At 47.7% G+C, this 15,756-nt stretch overlaps 1 protein-coding gene across 1 annotated transcript in view; it reads left to right on the top strand.

Annotated features, from left to right (window-relative positions):
• The window catches only part of IGFBP2 (insulin like growth factor binding protein 2), a 114,781-nt gene extending 100,194 nt beyond the window's left edge, over window positions 1-14,587 (top strand). The window contains exons 3-4 of the mRNA XM_065413286.1: window positions 5,672-5,812; window positions 14,420-14,587. Coding sequence (XP_065269358.1) covers window positions 5,672-5,812; window positions 14,420-14,587 — 309 coding nt within the window. The remainder of the gene's footprint in view (window positions 1-5,671; window positions 5,813-14,419) is intronic.
• The last annotated feature ends 1,169 nt before the right edge of the window (window positions 14,588-15,756 follow it).

Raw genomic sequence — 15,756 nt, 5'->3', positions numbered from 1 at the left:
GTGTATACCTGCATGGTATGCGTGGGCCAGGGGAGGGAGGATGAGCCTATGAATCTCCAGCTGTATGGATCCATCAGTCTTCCATCCCATAGTGGGGGCTTGAATGGAGTGTGTAGGGTTGGCTGAAGTAGCCTCTGATGAGCAGCTCTGCCTATATTCTGCAGCCTGGCAGGAGAAGATTCCTCCCTCGTCCCCTTTCCCATGTTGTGAGGATGTGTCTCTAAGGATCTCGATAAGTGGCCACTTCGTCCCTCTAGTGGACAATTTAGGTGTAGCTGTTGTACAGTATTGTCATGTTTCAGAGGAGCAGCCGTGTTAGTCTGTATCCGCAAAAAGAACAGGAGTACTTGTGGCACCTTAGAGACTAACACATTTATTTGAGCATAAGCTTTCGTGGGCTACAGCCCACTTCATCGGATGCATAGAATTGAACATATAGTAAGTAAGTGTGTGTGTGTGTGTGTGTGTGTGTATGTATATGTATGTGTGTGTGTGTGTACACACACACACACACACAACATGAAAAGGTGGAAGTTGCCATACCAACTCTAAGAGGCTGTCATGAAAATCTTTTCTAATCCACCATGCATCTTGTTGGCTGGGTATGTAAATTGTGGGGAGCTTGAGGGAGCATCGGGAAAGCTCACCATTGGGTGAGCTGTCATCTTCTTAAAGGGAAATCAATGCAAAATAGGAGAAGCAGGGGAAAGGGATTGGGTCTGTCACCTGTCAGTCATGGTTTATCAGCCCAACAGGCTTTGTTTCCGGAGACCCTGATTTAAAACCACCAAAACCTTTTGGCGGTGTCTACACCAGCACTTTTGTCTGTAAAACTTATGTCACTTGGGTGTGGGGAAAAAACAGAAGCGCCAGCGTGGACAGTACTATGTCTCTGGGAGATGCTCTCCTGCCGCTCATTGGGGATGATATAATTATGCTAGTGGGAGAGCTGTCTCCTGTCGACATTGAGTGGCTACACGGGACATCTTACAGTGGTGCAGCTGTGTCGCTCTCAGGTCTCTCGTCTAGACATAGGCTTAGACTTGTGTATGGCAAGAAGAGGGGAAAACTTGTCCCTAGGGTGGAGGGCGGGTGGGGGAAGCCTAGAGAAATCCTGCTGCAATGTGCATGGCTTTGTTACTTGCCAGTGGTGCTTAGACACTACAGTGGTGGGTGTAGTATAAACACACACACAGAAGGGGTTTAAAATACACCTCTACCCCGATATAACACGACCCGATATAACACGAATTCAGATAGAACGTGGTAAAGCAGTGCTCCGGGGAGGCGGGGCTGAGCGCTCCAGCGGATCAAAGCAAGTTCGATATAACGCGGTTTCACCTATAACGCGGTGAGATTTTTTGGCTCCCGAGGACAGTGTTATATCGGGGTAGAGGTGTACCTGCCAAGCAGGGGTTTAAACTGCTGATTCCTGCAGAATTGAAGCTTTCATTAAAAACATTGAACTGCCAGGGTAAATCTAACCGCTGCAGTGCTGGGTTTGGGCATCTAACACTACAGGAGAATGTTTGTTTAAATCCAGATCCGGGTGAGGTTGAGGGGGCAGCACAGAATACACAATTCCTGGAGAGGGGCAAAGGTGATTTAATGCTGCCTTTCCATCTCGGTGTCTGGGCAGGTCTGGGAGCCAGCATGACCTAGAGTGTAAACTAGAACAGTTCCAAGGGCAGAGCACCAACCAGTCCCCCCTCACCCAGCCTAGGAGACTCCCTCAGCACACCTCTCTGAAGGGCTCCTTTTTTTTGGACACCCTTTCCCTGGTGCTGGGGATGTTAGCCAGCTGCCAGTTATGCCAGCTTTGTGTCCTATTTATGGTGGCTCAGATGCCACAAAGGGGCTGCAGTGGAGCCTGGAATCGGGCCCTTCGTTTGGGGTGCAGGGGGAAGGATGATGAAAACATGTCCACTCCTAGTAGGGTCCGTGAATGCTCCCTCTCTTGCTAATCAAACCCTAACTTGCAGTGCCTACGCGGTGCGAGTGTCCCTTTAGGGCGACACACGTTCTTTGTGGGGGGTAAATCCTGCTCACCACTGGGGTGTTGGAGAGGCTCTGAGCCTGGTGGAACTGGGGCAGTTTTGCTACATAAACCCCCTGTGCACTGGGAAGCCCAGTCCCCTGGGACTCCTTCCACCGCCCTGTGCAGGGAGCTTGAGGAATAGGTGGGCTTAAGGAGGACTGAAGACAAAGCCAGCAGATCCATTGATATGCAGATCCTCTATTAATCTCCCACCCCCATGGCAGGGGTTTCCGCCATGTGTGTGTGTGCGTGTGTGTGTGTGTGTATGTATGTATGTATGTATGTATGTATGTATGTATGTATGTATGTACCACAGCCCTGAGGCTGGAGAGTGAAGAATCTTTCAACCCCCTGATCCTCAGCAAGTTCCCCTGCCCCAAACTGGGTATGCTGGCTGGACACAGGAAAGAGAATTTGCCCCTAAATGATCCTGGATATCAGTCAATTCACTGGTTTAGTTCACGCAGCAGAAGTGAGAATCCCAGGCAGTCTCTGCTCCCTCCAGCGCTGACTTTTCTAATTCAGTTTTTGATATTCTCCGGTTTGCTGAGTTGAGGTGATACAGGCCACTCCTGTGCTCACATCTTTTGGATCATCCTGGAGCAGCCATGTTACAAGGGGCTTTCCTCCCGCTCTGTATGTTTATAGTTGCTAGAAACACTGATCTAGTTGCCTTCTGCCTGGCCTTGTGCCGAGCAGAGTTTGAGTCCCTGAAAGTTTTTGACACAGACTGGCAAAGTAGAGCATTAAAATTGTTTTAAGACAAACTCCAAAGCGTTTGTGCTCTGGGAGCTTGTGAGGGGCCTGGGGAGCTCGCTCCTCACGGGTGGCCTTGCATTTTCCAAATCGAAGGGGAGGTAGAAAAGGGAAAGGGTGGCAGCAAATTGCAGGCTGTGCCAAGTAATGGAAAAATGTAGCTGATTAGTAGGGGCTGTTGGAAATTGTGCAGTCAGACATTCCTTGTATAATGGGCCTTGGAACTACCCAAAACCCAAAGAGGGAGGCCACAGGGAAGAATCACTGGAGCATCTTAAAAGAAATATAGTCTGATGTGATTCTCCTCCAGTGGCATGTAACCTACATAGAGGGGAGGTAAATGGAGTTACTTACCCTTCTGTGCTACAGAACTCTCCTGGCTGACTTAAGGTGTCTGCACAGATGATGAATTCATATCCTTGTAAGATACAACAGCTGGGCTTTCTATAGGAACACTCTAAATATGAAAAGTGGAAATTATAATAGGATTCACTTTCTTCACTCTTCTTAGGAATCAAGTACTAGTCTTCACCATAAGACAGCTACACACGCAGAATTAGCAATTACAGTTTTCTTTTTACCGAGTAACATTCCATTACAGCAAATTCCCAGGCACCCTAGCTAAACTAACATCACTAATTAGAGATTTATTTTCCTTGAAAATGAACAATATAACACAGGGCCTAAATCCTAAAATATATATATTTAATAGGGCTGTCAAGCAATAAAAAAGATTAATCGCGATTAATTGAGCTGTGAAACAACAATAGAATACCATTTATTTTAAATATTTTTGGATGTTTACTACATTTTCAAATATTTTAATTTCAATTAAAACAGAATACAAAGTGTACAGTGCTCACTATATATTTATTTTTGATTACAAATATTTGCACTGTAAAAAACAAAAAAATTGTATTTTTCAATTCACCTCATACAAGTACTGCAGTGCAATCTCTTTATCATGAAAGTTGAACTTACAAATGTAGAATTATGTACCAAAAAAACTGCATTCAAAAATAAAACTTTAGAGCCTACAAGTCCACTCAGTCCTACTTCTTGGTCAGCCAATCACTCACACAAACAAGGTTGGTTACAATTTGCAGGAGATAATGCTGCCTGCTTCTTGTTTGCAATGTCACCTGAAAGTGAGAACAGGTGTTCGCATGGCACTGTTGTAGCTGGCATTGCAAGATATTTACGTGCCAGATGTGCTAAAGATTCATATGTCCCTTAATGCTTCAACCACCATTCCAGAGGACATGCTGATGATGGATTCTGCTTGATAACGATCCAAGTAGGGCGGACCGACGCATGTTCATTTTCATCATCTGAGTCAGATGCCACCAGCAGAAGGCTGATTTTCTTTTTTGGTGGTTCGGGTTCTGGAGTTTCTGCATCAGTGTGTTGCTCTTTTAAGACTTCTGAAAGCTCCACACCTCGTCCCTCTCAGATTTTGGATGGCACTTCAGATTTTTAAGCCTTGGGTCGAGTGCTGTAGCTATTTTTAGAAATCTCACATCGGTACCTTCTTCACATTTTGTCAAATCTGCTGTGGAAGTGTTCTTAAAACGAACATGTGCTGGGTCATCATCCGAGACTGCTATAACATGAAATATATGCAGAATGTGGGTAAAACAGAGCAGGAGACCTAATTCTCTCCCCAAGGAGTACAGTCGCAAATTTAATTGACACATTATTTTTTTAATGAGTATCATCAGTATGGAAGCATGGCCTCTGGAATGGTGGCCGAAGCATGAAGGGGCATACGAATGTTTAGCATATCTGGGTTTAGCATATTTGGGACTTTTAACTATCAAAAATCTTCTGCTTTCAGATAGGCTCACCTGGATATTATATTAACAACTAGATAAAAAATGTAGTTGTACCATATAGCCAATTGTTTCAGCAGCCGCAATATTGAGTATATACACAACTTCAAAAAAACCCCAGTCAATTTCTGTAGCTGTTAGGTGCACATAGTGTCTTTAGTTCTATGATGTGATGCCACTCTCAGACATTTGGCCTCCAGTCTACGATTTCTCCGTTATGGTGTTTTCCCAGTTTTTATCCCACTGAGTTCTGTAAAATTGCAGGAGACTGCATTGAGATCCAACCCATAGATTCAGCCTGGATTACCTCTGGAAGTTCTGTCTTTTTAATTCTACCTAATAGAGGCCTAAGGCTGGAATCGTTAAAGGTGTCTAAAGAGTGATAGGCCCCTGAATCCTATTGAAATTTAATAGGAGTTGGTCATTTAACTCCCTTAAATTCCACTGAAAATCCCAGCCTGCTGCAGTAATGTTTGTAAAGAGCTGTGACTTTGGTCAATGTGAAGCCCCTGCACCTCCAGTAAACTTGGCTTAAAGACAAAGCTGTTGCTGTGGGTATTTTATTGCTAGTGAATTCAATCCACAGGCAGTTTCTGTTAATCTATCGGGGAAATACAAACAAAGACTAACATTAAGATGATTGTGTATGAAGGCTTGATTGCTGTATGTAAGTACACATGCTAATATAGTGCCAGGGCAACTTGCCAATATGTCACAATGTTTGAGGGAACCTCTTTGAAGGTCGAGTGACCTTGACAGAAGGCCCCGAAACGAAAAATCAGCGGTGCTGGTAAATGCTCCAAGTGCCTCTGAAGGGATTTTTTTTTTCTTTGATTGTTGAGAGCAACCTGAAGGCTGTGTTGAGTGAGAACTGTGAAACAATACCTCTTCCTGCTAGGTGGCTGTCAGGGGCCTTGACCTTACCCTGCATACGTCAGAGAAAGGGGAAAGGATTTGTCCTCTCTTTTGTTTTGGCTGAAACCTGCTGTTTCCCTGATTTTTTTTTTTTTTTTTTTTTTTTTCCGCTTTCTTGGCCTTTTTTCAGACCCCCTGCCAGCAGGAATTGGATCAGGTCTTGGAACGTATCTCAACCATGCGTCTGCCAGATGAGCGTGGCCCGTTGGAGCACCTCTATTCCCTGCACATCCCCAACTGTGACAAGCAAGGCTTTTACAATCTCAAACAGGCAAGTGTGGAGAGCTGCTGGGCTATCCTGAGTGCATGCCGCTGCAAGCGTGCGCCTTCGCTTTGGGTTTGACCGTTCAATGTTGCTTTGAGGTTATTGTTCAGCTATTCCTGCGTTGGAGGACATGGGCGAACATGGGCGAACAAAAGAGCAACTCACACCAGCCCTCAACTTGTGTACGTAGGTGCTGTCCTGGGAGAACATGGGTCCTAGCATGCAATGCTTCATCATAATCCTAGAATCATAGAATATTAGGGTTGGAAGAGACCTCAGGAGGTCATCTAGTCCACCCCCCTGCTCAAAGCAGGACCAATCCCCAACTAAATCATCCCAGCCAGGGCTTTGTCAAGCCGGGCCTTAAATCTCTAAGAATAGAGATTCCACCACCTCCCTAGGGAACCCATTCCAGTGCTTCCCCACCCTCCTAGTGAAATAGTGTTTCCTAATATCCAACCTAGACCTCCCCCATTGCAACTTGAGACCATTGCTCCTTGTTCTGTCATCTGCCACCACTGAGAACAGCCGAACTCCATCCTCTTTGGAACCCCCCTTCAGGTAGTTGAAGGCTGCTATCAAATCCCCCCTCACTCTTCTCTTCTGCAGACTAAATAGCCCCAGTTCCCTCAGCCTCTCCTCGTAAGTCATGTGCTCCGGCCCCTGAATCATTTTCGTTGACCTCCGCTGGACTCTATCCAATTTGTCCACATCCCTTCTGTAGTGGGGGGACCAAAACTGGACCATAGAAGCCAGGCCATATGTCTAGATAGGAGCTAGGGACATTGACTGTCATTTTACTTAGCATTTATATGAGCCAGAAGAGCCCTAGCTGGTCACAGCTAATCTTTCCCCAGGGGCCGGTGCGGGATTATTCCCTAGTGCTGTGTGCAGGCTACTCTTAAAAGTCCAGAGCAATTGGGCTTCCACCCCTTCCTTTAGGAGACTATCCCACAGCCTTCCAGATCTCACTGCCTGAAAGTTTCTCTGGATATTGAGCCTTAACTTCCTCTTTCTTCTCATCCCAGTCCTTTTGGTTTGTAACCTGGGGTGTGCAATCTTTACTTTCTCTGACAAGCCCTTCCCATGCTTGTGTAAAGGTTATCCGACACCACCCATTAACTCCTTTTGCTCTCTCCCATAAACCAATTCCTCCAGCTCCTTAATCCTAGCAGCATTGTTTGATAATTACTTAGACATATGTTTGTGCTGCCCTTTTACTGCAGAGTTCCACACTTACATACTTGTGACTTGGCACAGGAAAGAGGAACGGTTTTAGTCTCCCATTCTCCCCAAAACGGGAGAAAAATTTAATGTTCAGACCTTTGGTCTGATTGGGCCCCACTAAACTGTGGAAAAAAGAGGGCAGTTCTGTGGTGTGTTGTACAACCCTACAGACGCCCTAGCCTGTGGAAACCCTGAAGGGATGACAGTAAGTTTTGGGTATAAGGATTTATGCCAAACATCAATAGTTTTCTACCACAAGAGTGATGCCGATTCCAAGTTACCAGGATTCTGTGAAGGATGTTGAATTGGAGTCCTGGGGTACATCCTACCACAGAAGCTCTGGGCTGAGATCTGTCACCCTTCTGAAGAAATCTACTGGGCCCAGAGTCCACTCAGTCAGTAGATGGGTTTGACCCCTTGGCTAGTGAGTTGTAGTAAGAAAGGTGGTTGGGCCACACAGGAAAAGGATGACTTTGGCCGGCTATGCCCTCTGCTTTTAGCATTTATATTGCACCCTTCATCCCAAAGCCCTTCATAACCTACATACATACAGCACCTTTGTTGGGGGCCCCGGCACCCAGCGTTATCACACCGCTGCACAGGGAAGGAAAACATTGGCCAAGGACACCAGGGAAAACCTCAGCTTTTAGCTCTGGGATCTTTAATGTGCCTGCAGAACAGACAGACACGGCCCGTTCCTGCACCCAGCACCAGACTCGGGGAATAAGCCTCAGAAAGAGGAAGGACTGAGCTGGCCCTTCCATGTCTTGAACCTGTGGCTTTATGGTGTCTGGGTGTTTTAGATACAGTGCTTTAACCACAAACACAGCCTCTTCGGCAATAATAATAGAAGGCTCCTTTACAAGACTTCTAGGCATGAGTAACATTGTGGTGTGCAGCAGTTAGCAAAGGTAGCGGCAGACACCGTGCAGTACTTTTCAACACCTGAAGGGGGAGTAGGACTTTTGACAATTCCCTTTGGCGTTGTGACTGGAGAGCTAGACCAGAGTCCAGCTGTGCCATGTAGCTGGGTTAGGAATCACTCTGCATGCCCTCCCTCCCTAGGGGAACTGGGGCAACTGGGAGGCCCGTTATCTTTTTGCTCCTGGGTGCATGTACTGCATTGTGAATAAACACGCACTGGGGCCCCAGCTGAAGAGGCGGGGCCTAAACATACATTGTAATTCCATCAATGCCAGGACAGTGGGATACACAGAATCATTGTGCGTGTTTTGCAGCACAGTCTGCTTGGTGGTGCTTAAAAACAAACGATTAAGAAATTATTATGCTATCTGAGTTGTGACTATTTCTGAATTGTTTATGAATCTTGACTTCCGCCGTCATTACATGGTTAAAACATAATTAGTATTGCAGGGGATTTTTAAATTCCTGCTAGTACAAAAATGTAAGTGTATACGCTTTAAAAAAACCAAGAATGTGGAATTAAATGTTGATAACTATCAAGACTGATAAAGATGCAAAATTGTCCCTCCCCACCCTGAATCCATAGTCACTTAGGAGTATCATGACTGTTATTGTGCAGTACACCATGGCCATGTGGAGCATCACAGAAGCCGCGGGGGATAGAACTCACATCTACCCTGCTCCAGAAGGACAAGTCCCTAGCATATAAGTTCAAGGAGCCTCTCCATTAGATTTTATCAGTATAGGGCTTCTGACACACAGCTGAGCAGTTCTGAGTCCATTCAATAGAGGGCAATGCAATACGTACACATACTAGCCATCTCATTACAGTTCAGCATATTAGCCTCAGCAATGTTTAGTCTCTGGCTCCACAGAGAGCTGATGGGGGTGGGAATGTGTCATCTTCTGTATTTGGAAAACACGTGCTACCATTTGGGTGCTAATATTTAAAGGAATATTTAAAAAATAATTTTCTAACTGCCTCTTTCCATGCAAACCCGTGCCATGCATACCTGTCAAAGTGAATACAATTGACCATCGATCAGTGCAGTCAGTTAGAAGGTAAATCAATCTGGATATGGGAAACTGTTATAAAGGCCAATTCTCCATTCAGCCAAATTCTTACTACAGGCTTCAAAGAAGCATTTATCAACAGGGATCGAGAACAGGCTCTATCCACCAACATCGGGTGCTCTTGAGAGGAGGGATAGCTCAGTGGTTTGAGCTTTGGCCTGCTAAACCCAGGGTTGTGAGTTCAATCCTTGAGGGGGCCACTTAGGGATCTGGGGCAAAATCAGTACTTGGTCCTGCTAGTGAAGGCAGGGGGCTGGACTCAATGACCTTTCAAGGTCCCTTCCAGTTCTAGGAGACAGGACATCTCCATTAAATAAAAATAAATAAATATTAGGTGCACTGGAGCAATCCATGTTAAATGCCCACATCTCCTCCTTTAATCTAAATTTACCTTGTCTCACTAATAACCTGGGACCATCACAGCTACAACAACACGGCATGCGTGTCTCTCCTTGTCCTTTGTAACAAGAATGGAGTGGCCTGAACCCTCACTGCTACTCCACACCCCCGAGCCCATCAGATCCCCAATGGCTAGCTTTGTTCTGCCCTGTTAGTCACCTGCTAGTGCCCGTTGAAAGCGTTTCAGGGGCGGTCCCCAGGAGGCATGATGTAATAGCACAGCAAGGAATAATGAACAAAGAGGAGATAGATAGTGGGAGGACCAGGGTTAGGACAGGAAGAGATTTAGAGATGTTTTATTACACATGCATTTGATCAGGTGCTTGGATATTGCATTGTATTTATTTTGTGGGGCTGAGCAAGGAGAGCGGAATCTATATATACGCTGATAATTATAATAGGAAGGAAGAATCAGGGAACAGGAGTGCGGACGACGAGTAGTCAAGCAACATCCACTAGACAAAATAGCTGCATCTGTTGTGTGGTGTAACACAAATCGTTTCGTCTGAACGTTGTCCTAGGATAAATGTCTGCTATTTTGAAAATCAGCCTCTTGACTTTGTGCCTGCCATTCATCTGTCAGCCGGAGACCAGTGTGAACGTCGGGCCACCAGCCTGCCCCAGCCCCTCCCCACTAACGGGATTTCTGTGATCTTGTAAGCTAGCCATAAGCTAGCAGGGTCAGGTGAAAGGCCTACACACGAAAGAACAGGTGCTGCGGCCCAGCACAGGGTTAGGGGATTATGTGCTATGGTGATGGGTGGGAGTAGAAAACCCGAAGCTAGGGAAAAGCAGTGTTGGTGACTCAGTCATTGGCACTCTTGCTCTGAATCAGGTTTGAAATTGGGAGTGTCACCAGCATGCAGTCTAGTTTTAAAATTCCCAAAGAGGCTTCCATCACTTTCCTTAGACCTCCGTGATAGGAACCATATCCTGTCATTCAGTTTAATTTTTTCCTTTCATTATTTTGTTCCATTACACATGTGTATCACCCCAAATAATTCCTCCTCCTCAGTGTCTCACCCTTCAAAGATAGCTGGGCAGAGATTCTTTTAATCTCTCTATAATACCTAGCTCTTTTATAACACTTTTTATCAGCAGATCTCAAAGCACTTTACAAACAAGGTCAATCCCCATTTTACAGGCGGGAAAACTGAGGCACAGAGCTGTTAAGTGAGTTGCCAGAGGTCACTCAGCAGGCCAGTGGCATAGCTAGGAATAGAACCCTAGTCTCTTAAATGCCAGTCTACTCTTCTAGCCATTAGGCCACACTGCCACTCATCAATCAATCCCTCCACCTCCTCATCATATCTTTTGTTTTTCTCTCTACTCCCTCCTATCTGTGCAGTATCTTCTTTGTAACTAGAATAACATGACAATCTTCCCTCCAATCCCTGCCAAAAACTGAAGTGAACAAATGAGCTTTACACCCTAGCCTGTAGGGTCAATAAACTGTCAGCACTGTCATACCAACAGGCAAAGCAAATTCCATAGCCAGGCACCCTCTGTAGAGAATGCTTTGTCCCCAAAAGGTCAAATCTAGCCACTGTTTGGGAGAGCATCCAACATGCCAAACCTGCAAAAAACAAACAAACAAAAAAACGCTGAAATTGGGCTTGTTTTTGGCTTAATTGGCTTGTTGGCTTGTAGGTTGTTGCTTGTTTGGCTTGTTGCTTCTCTTTTTTTGATCAGCTCCCAGCAAGCAGGGGCAAGGTGGGGAGAGAGTCAGGGGTGCACAGCAGGCCCACCACAGTCCCAGACTGCACGCCGGGGGGATCTAGTCACATAGAGTGTTGGGGTTCTTAGGGATTGGCTTGTTTTAGCCTTGTTTTGAAATGGGATTAGCTTGATTTATGGCTTATTGTGAAAGTCGGGGGGCTTATTTACCGTGTGAAAGTTGGCACCTGAGAGAGCATCCCATCTAATCTCAACTGCTCTGATGTCGCATTGGGAGAGAGGTGAGTCTCATGCAGCCGGGACCCAGATCATGTAGGACTGATCTGTAGGAGCACTTTGGATTGCACTTGGCCATTCCCTCAGTGGCCTCTGTATTATCAATACCTAGGAGATGCCTTAAGAAGACATGGCCCAGTGCTCCATCATTCACTTTCCCTTAGCCACTCCCTTGCTGAGCTGGGGTCTGGACTGGCCACTGTGGATGTGAGATGACAGAAGGGTGTGGTGGCTCTGAGGTAATCTCAACTCCTTGCCCTTGGGGCTATGAAGCGGCACAAGGCCCAGCTGGATTTCCAGGGCTGTAATTATCTTGGAATGACCACACCCCATCGAGCTGGCTAATTCCCCTGAAAGGGATTATCTGTCTAAAGGAATCTAGGCTGTTGAATAAACCCCATGCAGTCCAGGTTTCACTTGCATTGCGAAGAAAAAGCCACTCTAAGGTGGATTTCTGAGAGGAGACCATGCCCGAGACATGGGTGGGGCTTTGCACTAAAGGACAAATGGCTAGATACTGGAAATAGCAGCGAATCCTTCCCCCGAACGCCCTAGTGAAGAGAGAACTGTGAGACAGGCCAGCTGCTCCATTCTGGCCTCCCCTGTGCTTGGGGAAGGTTTCACTTCTGGTCCAATCTGGGCTGATCCTGCTGTCATTGATTTTAATGGGAGTTGAGAGCACTCAGCCCTTGCAGAAGACTACCCGCTCCTTGCAGGACAGAGCCCTCATTAGGTCTGATCCTGCCTCAGTAAAGTCAATGGGGGCTTTGCTCTTGGTTTCAGTGGGTGCAGGGGCAGCCTGTAGAAAGGTCCTGCAGCTGAGCTGTGGGCCTCCGAGCCTGCTTCTGGAGGCAAAAGGGGATGATACCCCAGACTCATGGCCCCCGGGCCTGCTTGGCATTTTCCCATAACGTGAACAAAATACTGGCCCAAGTAACCTGTTGTTGATATTTCCTGAGTGAGTGCATCTCCCATTGACAGCTGGGTGCCCACACTTGGGGACTGGCTGGAGATGGGGAGGGTGGGGGCAGCGTGAGAGCTGTACCTCCCCAAAAGGGAGGGCAGAATACAGACCTAGCTAGAAGAGCACACGCAGCAGCTTCATTAATTATCCTCATCAGCCCAGTGCTGTCCAGTAACGGGGGCATTTTCACAAGGCCTAAGGGTGCGATTTTTCATCTGCACTCAGCATTGGCCTAACATGGTTCCTAGTGCAGTACCACTGACGTCAATGAAAGCAGAGTTAGGATAACATGGAGTACATTGGAAAATCGCACTCCAGCCAAACACCTACCTGGGCAGCCCTTACTTATCTGAACAGTGCAGCCCTGTGGACCCTAGCGTGAGAGTAAGGGCTGCTGGATTGGACCCTGAGTGCCTGCAGGATGTTCATTGTAAATGCCCACACGCCCTCTTGCTGCTGTGTGGTGAGGAGGGCGTGCTCAATGCCACCCAAAGAGTAGGCACAAAACCACAGCCCATGCCCTTTCAACGGGGAAGGGTTAGTCTTGTAGTTAATGCATAGGCCTGGTCTCAGGTTCTATTCCTGGATCTGCCACAGACAAGCTGTGTGGCCCTGGTAAGTCCCTACCTCTCTGTGGGCCTCAGTTTCCCCATCGGTACAGTAGGCCTAACTCCTGGGGACAGCGAAAAGCTCACTTGTTTAAGTGCTTTGGGATCTTTGGTGGGGAAGGGCAGCATGTTGTTGTTAGCGCTGTTGCAGAGCTTGTCCAGGAGGCTTTAGCTCTCTCTGGGAGCTTTCCATCCCCGAGCCTGGAGCACTGCTCGTGGCTGTTCTTGGGTTCCATCTGGCCCAGCAGTCCAAGGTCACCTTGAAGCCCACTTTCCTTCCATCTGCGTTTCCAGAGCCAAGTGCCCTGAGGTCAGCTCCTTTTCGTTTGCTGCCCCGAGTTTGGAAGCCTAATTGCCAACAAAAGCATTTCCAGTCCCTCCTGTGCCTCGCATGAGGGACTCCCTTTGTTTTCCTGAATGGCCTGTGTTTTGTCCCTCAGTCCCACTGCAGAAAGTGGCTCCGATTCAACTTTAACGCGTACACAAACTCCAAGTCTTTCCGAATGAACCTCTGCCGTATGTATTGACCGCGCCAGTCACCATGGGCACCTGGTGCTGCCACACAGGCAGGGCCTGGGCCTGTGGCACCAGGGCTCTCTCCAGACAGGGGCAGGGAGCCAGAGTGTTGCAGGAGCAGAGAAATATTCCTTCCTCCTCTGCACAAAGACATTGGGGCAGTACGCTCCCCATGAGGCCTAGTGCAGCTGCTAAGGACATCGGGCCCCATAGGGTGCTACTCACTCCTGCCGCAGAATTGGCACTAAGCTGCTGCAGGCAGGAGAGGGAGTATTCCTTTGCAGGGGGTCACCCTACTTCTTGGCCCTCCAGAAGCGGCGCTTCTCAGAAGCCTCAGGGGGATGTGGGTGGCAGTGGCTCACTTTGAGAAAGGATCCAGACAGGGATGTTTTGCCCTGTCTGCTTTGTGTAGACGCTAAAGGTCCCGCGCTCCTTTTTGTAAGAGCAGGGTTTGCTTGGTGCCCTTGGCCAGTGCTTATTCACCAGTGTGCCGGCTGCCATTCTCCACCCCAGAGGTGGCTGCGTTGCAGTATGTGTGTGTGTGTACAGCCCAAAAGCATCTTGGGCTCTCTCAGGAGGAAAAAGATAATCTAGTAAAGCCAGAAGATGTTCATTAGAGATGGGTCTGAACAAAACACTCCCATCTTCAAGCCTCTGCCCCTGGCCCGTAGTAGCTCTGTCATGGGTCAATGTGACAGACTGGTTCCAAGCTTCTCCTCACTGGGAGGAGTCAGGATCCGTCTGTGGGGATGGATCCAGGCTGTAAACGTCAGTGTTAATTATTATTAGTGTAAGAAGCGGAGTCGTCTGTATCTGTTTCTTACCAGGCTTCTGATTTCATTCTTCAGCTGGAAGCCAGTTCTCCGACATGTGGGCTCTGAAGCAATTTGCTGTTCAGTGTCTTTTCCACCCAATAACCATTTCCATCCCGCCCTCTTCCCCCCCCAGTGCAAGATGTCTGTGAATGGTCAGCGAGGAGAGTGCTGGTGTGTGAACCCCATCACAGGGAAAGTGATCCAGGGAGCGCCCACCATCCGCGGAGACCCTGAGTGCCACCTCTTCTACACGGCACATGAACAGGAGGAGCGGGGAGCACACGCCCTGCGCACGCAATAGGTGGACGCGTTCCTGCTCACTGGAGACAGCTCAGCCTGGCCCCGGTGCTGGATTTTACATGGGTTTCAGCATGTCTATTTATATTCTGAAAAAGACTGGCTTTGTGCATTGCCTGTGGCCCTCTTCTCTTGCCTTCAGCCCGCTGGGGAAGGACTGGGGTGCAGGGTGGGTTGTAAGAGGGGAAGGGGCAGAAATTGCTTTTCTTTGGTCTTTCGTGTAAAGTCAATGAGAGACAAAGCTTTGTCTTCTGTCGGCTCTGCCCCCACTGCAGCGTACTAGGTATTCGCGTGCTTCCAGAGTCACCCGCGGCCCGCTAGCCCCACCACCGCAAAGTGATAGCGTAGTGTAAGGGAAACAGGGCATACGCGGGAGGCCCAGGTGAAAGCCAAGCAGCCCTGTTGAATGTAGAGTCCTGAGCTCCCCGGATGTCTCCAAAGAGCCTAGGTGATAATGCTCAAAACAAGATGGATGAAAATCCCCCCCCCCCCCAAGACCAAAGAATGTAAATAATACACATCACCTCCTCCTCGAGTCCGGTCAACCTGTCCCTATTGCCAAGCTGCTGTTTCTGTTTGTCATGAAGTGAGCTGGGGGGGGGGGGTAGGAAAGGAGGGGAATTCCTGAATTTCCCAGATGGATCACGCCAGTACACAGCTCCAATAACCCTCCTCTGGCAAGGCAATGGAGAGAGAAAGGAATTGAGACTGTACAGCCAGCCCCATGCATTGCACCTGGGGCCACAGCCCCGGAGATGCGGAGCACTTTCAGTTCTCATAGACTTCACTGAGAGGGGATAGTTCTCGGGATCTCTCAAGACCAGGCCCTGAATTATAACCCAAATCTTAAAGATCCAGTCCCAGGATCTGCTGGGCAATCTCACTTCTTGTGGATAGGAGCCTTACTGGTAAGGTGGGAATTAAGGGCCTGATCCTGAGAGATGCTGACCGCCTGCAATTTAATTTAATTGCAAGTGCTCCGTATTTCCCAGGATCAGGCCCTACATTTTTTAATTGAAGGAGCAAGAATTAAATTGCAGAGAGAGGAGGGCTCTTGCAGATTTAGGGTAACAATCCAGGGAGAGTCTCTCTCTCTCTCTCTTTTTCTAAATAGCAAAAACCCATCTAAAACCCGCACTTCCAAGCGGCTGCCAATGTCCCTCACATGTTGCA

This window comes from Emys orbicularis, chromosome 11 (genome assembly GCF_028017835.1).
Source record: "Emys orbicularis isolate rEmyOrb1 chromosome 11, rEmyOrb1.hap1, whole genome shotgun sequence".
Classification (NCBI taxonomy): Eukaryota; Metazoa; Chordata; order Testudines; family Emydidae; genus Emys; species Emys orbicularis.
The sequence above is the reverse complement of the archived record's forward strand: the minus strand, read 5'-3'. Positions and strand labels throughout refer to the sequence as shown.